The sequence below is a fragment of the Oncorhynchus tshawytscha genome, linkage group LG02 (genome assembly GCF_018296145.1).
Source record: "Oncorhynchus tshawytscha isolate Ot180627B linkage group LG02, Otsh_v2.0, whole genome shotgun sequence".
Taxonomy (NCBI): domain Eukaryota; kingdom Metazoa; phylum Chordata; class Actinopteri; order Salmoniformes; family Salmonidae; genus Oncorhynchus; species Oncorhynchus tshawytscha.
In genome coordinates, this window is record NC_056430.1 from 4,959,125 (window position 1) to 4,965,124 (window position 6,000).

The window sequence follows — 6,000 nt, forward strand, 5'->3', positions numbered from 1 at the left end:
AGCCTAGGAACAATGGGTTAACTGCCTTGTTCAGGGGCAGAACGACAGATTTTTACATTGTCAGCTCGGGGCTTCAATCTTGCAACCTTTCGGTTACTAGTCCAACGCTCTAAACCACTAGGCTACCTGCCGCCCCCAATTACTCTACAATACTGACAACGGATCAGCTCCTAGAGACATATTACCACCTATATTCAGGCGGATTATTCTAATGCTAACCCAATAATGATGTTGCGGTAAATTACAGATTTGGCACGTCATTGCGCACATGTTGTTACACATAGTGAAATATATTGAGGCAAAATGACAGTAAGGCTAGCCTGCAATTAGCAAAATAGGACTCAATTGATTGAACAAGAAATGTATTTCAATATGATTCAAATACACTGAGTGGACAGTGCTCATTCCATGACATAGACTGACCAGGTGAATCCAGGTGAAAGCTATGATCCCTTATTAATGTCACCTGATTAATCCACTTCAATCTGTGTAGATGAAGGGGATGAGACAGGTTGAAGAAGGATTTTTAAGCCTCGAGACAATTTAGACATGGATTTAAGTGCCTTTGAACGGGATATGGTAGTAGATGCCAGGCGCACCAGTTTTGAGTGTGTCAAGAACTGCAACTCTGCTGGGTTTTTCACGCTCAACAGTTTCCTGTGTGTATCAAGAATGGTCCACCACCAAAAGGACATATAGCCAATTTGACACAACTGTGGGAAGCATTGGAGTCAACACGGGCCAGCATCCCTGTGGAATTCTTTCGACACCTTGGGGGGCAACTCAATATTGGGAAGGACTATGTATACTGTATTTGTCTCTAATGCAGTCACCTCCGTTTTAATTTGAAGCATATTTGTAACAATTGTAAAGACATGGCCAACTTTGTAATTGTAGTCAACGTTATCGGTGGTCACAGAGACAGATACACATGTTGGTTATATGTTAAACAGAGATCTTCTGTGTTTAAAGTGTCGTGGAAAGGCAATTACTTTACTAACCACCTCCATGCTTCTCTCTGACAGTTCTGTGTTGTAATCCTCCCACCACCTCCATGCTTCTCTCTGACATTTCTGTGTTCTAATCCTCCCACCACCACCATGCTTCACTCTGACAGTTCTGTGTTCTAATCCTCCCACCACCTCCATGCTTCTCTCTGACCGTTCTGTGTTGTAATCCTCCCACCACCTCCATGCTTCACTCTGACAGTTCTGTGTTGTAATCCTCCCACCACCTCCATGCTTCACTCTGACAGTTCTGTGTTGTAATCCTCCCACCACCTCCATGCTTCTCTCTGACAGTTCTGTGTTGTAATCCTCCCACCACCTCCATCCAGTGTTTTGGTAATTCCTTCTCTCTCTCTCCAGCTATATATCCAGACCACCACCCTCTCTATCTCTATGAATCTCAGTGCCTATAGTGCCACCACTAACTCCCCTCCTCTCTCTCTCTCTCTCTCTCTCTCTCTCTCTCTCTCTCTCTCTCTCTCTCTCTCTCTCTCTCCAGCTATATATCCAGACCACCACCCTCTGTATCTCTATGAATCTTAGTGCCTCGGTGGCCTTGGGGATGCTTTACATTCCTAAAGTCTATGTCATCATCTTCCACCCGGAGCTTAATGTCCAGAAGAGGAAGAGGAGCTTCAAGGCGGTGGTGACGGCCGCGTCCCTAACCACACGCCTCTCACACAAGACCAGTGACAGGCCCAATGGAGAGGCAAAGACGGAATTGTGTGAAAACATTGATCCAAACAGTAAGTATCACCAAACCAGGGCCCGTATTCACAAAGAGTCTCAGAGTAGCAGTGCTGATCTAGAAGTAGGAGTGTTGATCTAGGAGATTGATTGTTGATCTAGGAGGAGGATGCTGATCTAGTAGGAGTGCTTAACTAGGAGTAGGGTAATGATAGAGGACTATGTTGCTGATCTATGAGTAGTGTGCTGATCTAGGAGATTGAGTGTTGATCTAGGAGTAGGAGTGTTGATCTAGGAGGAGGATGCTGATCTATTAGGAGGATGCTGATCTAGGAGGATGATGCTGATCTAGGAGGAGGATGCTGATCTAGGAGGAGGATGCTGATCTAGTAGGAGGATGCTGATCTAGTAGGAGGATGCTGATCTAGGAGGAGGATGTTGATCTAGGAGTAGGGTGTTGATCAGGGAGGAGGATGCTGATCTAGGAGGAGGATGCTGATCATCATGATTTAACAGGCAAAACTCCTTCTCTGAGATGCTTTGTGAATATGGTCTGAGAGCACCTTCGACCAGCATTTTTTTTTTAGTTCAACCACTGCTATCTAAATTAATATGCTCTGCTACTGACCGTTTCATCTTGGTTTACCCCTCTATCTGCTCTTGGAGAGAATCTGTAGTCACCATCTCTGATTTTAGAGAGAGAGCACCCAACCGGAGGTACAAATGAACTCCTCACACTCACCCACTCTGGGACAACTACGTACGGTATAATTACTGGAAATCTTTGAACAGATCTGGCTGATTGTTTAAACAAATGTGCAGCACACTATGGCTCTGTACCAAATCTAAGCGTATTCCCTATATAGTGCATTACTTTTGAACAGTTCCTGCTGGAAAAAAAATGTAGTGCACTATATGGGGAATATGTTGCCATTTGGAATGTAGACCTCTGTTCGGTTGTTTGCATGCTTAATATATATATATTTTAACACATTTTATAATTTCAATGGAACACAGGGTGACAATCTGCTATCAGCAGATAAACTAATAGTGTGGTAATGAGTGTATCTCCATCTATTTATAACTGAAATGGTTTACCAGTTTAATTTTTTTTTATAGTATCATCACCAATATGATAACATGTATTGTTTAATTTTAATTTTAAAATCAGCAACCTGAAGATGCATGGATGGTATCAATTCCTCAGGATGTGATCGTTATAATCGTGTCAGGGTATAAGGGTTTGATTTAATTCAACTGAATAACTGCAAATAATGTTTTACCTCACTCTTCTGCAGCATAGGGGGACATATAACTACAATGGTTAAATGTCACTATTTGGACATAATGAGACCATGTTGTAAAATAGCATGTGAAAGAGGACCATTTACAAAATGGATGCTGCTAGGTCATACAGAAGAAAAAAAATGGGTTCATCCCGAATGGCACACTAATCCCTATATTGACCAGATCCAGGAATCTGGTCAAGAGGAGGATGAACTATAAAGGAAATAGAATGCCATTTGAGACACATTCTATAAGAATACATGTGTCCTCCAATAAGCTTTACTCTAGCTCTGTTTATACCTGGTTCTAACATGCGTCCGTTGTCCTGACCTTGTCCCCATTCTGATTGTTTACACCTGTCGGCAAAATGTGTTCACAATCAAATGACACCTTGTGATCTGATTGTGATTAGATCTTCCTGACCACCTCTGGAAGTCTTCGAAAACGCATCTTGTACTTGAAGTGCCTTGAAGTGTAAATGAATCCTGACAACAAAATCATATACCATACCAGTCAAAAGTTTGGATAAACCTCATTCAAGGGTTTTTCTGTATTATTTACTATTTCCTACATTGAGGAATAATTGTGAAGACATCAAAACTATGAAATAAAACATGGAATTTTTAGTTACAACAAAAAGTGTTGAACAAATCAAAATAGAGTTTATATTTGAGATTCTTCAGAGTAGCCAACCTTTACCTTGATGACAGCTTTGCACACTCTTGGCATTCTCTCAACCAGCTTCACCTGGAAAGCTTTTCCAACAATCTTGAAGGAGTTCCCACATATGCTGAGCACTTGTTGGCTGATTTTCATTTACTTTGCAGTCCAACTCATCCCAAACCATCTCAATTGGGTTGAGGTCGGGGGATTGTGGAGGCCAGGTCATCTGATGCAGCACTCCATCACTCTCCTTCTTGGTCAAATAGCCCTTACACGGCCTGGAGGTGTGTTGGGTCATTGTCCTGTTAAAGAACAAATGATTGTCCCACTGAGCACAAATCAGATGGGATGGTGTATCGCTGCAGAAGGCTGTGTAAGCCAAACTGGTTAAGTGTACCTTGAATTCAGAATAAATCACAAACAGTGTCTCCAGGAAAGCACCATCACATCTCCTCCTCGATGCGTCACGGTGGGAACCACCTGCAGAGATCATCCGTTCACCTATTCTGTGTCTCACAAAGACACGGCGGTCGGAACCAAAAATCTCAGACCAAAGGACAGATTTCCACCTGTCTAATGTCTATTGCTGCTGTTTCTTGGCCCAATCAAGTCTCTTCTTATTATTTACTTGGACTGCAATCTGAGGGGCAGTTAGCTCTAATGAACTTATCCTCTGCAGCAGAGGTAACTCTGGGTATTCCTTTCCTGTGCCAGTCCTCATGACAGCCAGTTTCATCATAGCGCTTGATCAGTTTTGCGACTGCATTTGAAGAAACCTTCAAAGTTCTTGAAATGTTCCGTATTGACTGACCTTCATGTCTTAAAGTAATGATGGACTGTCATTTCTCTTTGCTTCTTTGAGCTGTTCTTGCCATATTATGGACTTGGTCTTTTACCAAATAGGGCTATCTTCTGTATACCATCTCTACCTTGTAACAACCCAACTGATTGGCTCAAACGCATTAAGATGGAAAGAAATTACACAAATTAGGGAGGCACATCTTGTTAATTGAAATGCATTCCAGGTGACTACCTCATGATGCTGGTTGAGAGATGGCCAAGAGTGTGCAAAGCTCTCATCAAGGCAAAAGGTGGCTACTAAATATAAAATATATTTTGATTTATTTAACACTTTTATAAATAAACATATTTATGAAGAGATTAATGAGAGAAAAGTGGTTCCCCCCATTCCCACATCCACTGCCAGTGCGAAAGCAAATATTTGAAAACATCATACAGAAAGGCCAAGGACTGTAACAGCAGGAGTGGGAATGGATGGACCCAATGCCCAGTTTATTCAGATCTGGAGTGGGAAAGGGAGAACCCAATGCCCAGTTTATTCAGATCTGGAGTGGGAAAGGGAGAACCCAATGCCCAGTTTATTCAGATCTGGAGTGGGAATGGATGGACCCAATGCCCAGTTTATTCAGATCTGGAGTGGGAAAGGGAGAACCCAATGCCCAGTTTATTCAGATCTGGAGTGGGAAAGGAGAACCCAATGCCCAGTTTATTCAGATCTGGAGTGGGAAAGGGAGAACCCAATGCCCAGTTTATTCAGATCTGGAGTGGGAATGGATGGACCCAATGCCCAGTTTATTCAGATCTGGAGTGGGAAAGGGAGAACCCAATGCCCAGTTTATTCAGATCTGGAGTGGGAAAGGGAGAACCCAATGCCCAGTTTATTCAGATCTGGAGTGGGAATGGGAGAACCCAATGCCCAGTTTATTCAGATCTGGAGTGGGAAAGGGAGAACCCAATGCCCAGTTTATTCAGATCTGGAGTGGGAAAGGGAGAACCCAATGCCCAGTTTATTCAGATCTGGAGTGGGAAAGGGAGAACCCAATGCACAGTTTATTCAGATCTGGAGTGGGAATGGGAGAACCCAATGCCCAGTTTATTCAGATCTGGAGTGGGAAAGGGAGAACCCAATGCCCAGTTTATTCAGATCTGGAGTGGGAATGGGAGAACCCAATGCCCAGTTTATTCAGATCTGGAGTGGGAATGGGAGAACCCAATGCCCAGTTTATTCAGATCTGGAGTGGGAAAGGGAGAACCCAATGCCCAGTTTATTCAGATCTGGAGTGGGAAAGGGAGAACCCAATGCCCAAAGGTGCAGAGGACCATTAGACCTCCACATTATACCTTGATCTAAAGGAACAGGTGAACATTAGACCTCTAAACTATACCTTGATCTAAAGGAACAGGGAATATTAGACCTCCACATTATAACTTGATCTAAAGGAACAGGGGAACATTAGACCTCTACACTATACCTTGATCTAAAGAAACAGGTGAACATTAGACCTCTACACTATACCTTGATCTAAAGGTACAGGGGAACATCATAGACATGGCA

General features: G+C 42.9%; 1 protein-coding gene across 1 annotated transcript in view; it reads left to right on the plus strand.

The window, feature by feature from the left end:
• Positions 1-6,000, plus strand: part of LOC112263258 (metabotropic glutamate receptor 7-like) — a 359,595-nt gene that overhangs the window by 328,905 nt on the left and 24,690 nt on the right. Inside the window, exon 10 of the mRNA XM_042329693.1 lies at positions 1,507-1,753. Within this exon, the coding sequence (XP_042185627.1) occupies positions 1,507-1,753 (247 nt within the window). The remainder of the gene's footprint in view (positions 1-1,506; positions 1,754-6,000) is intronic.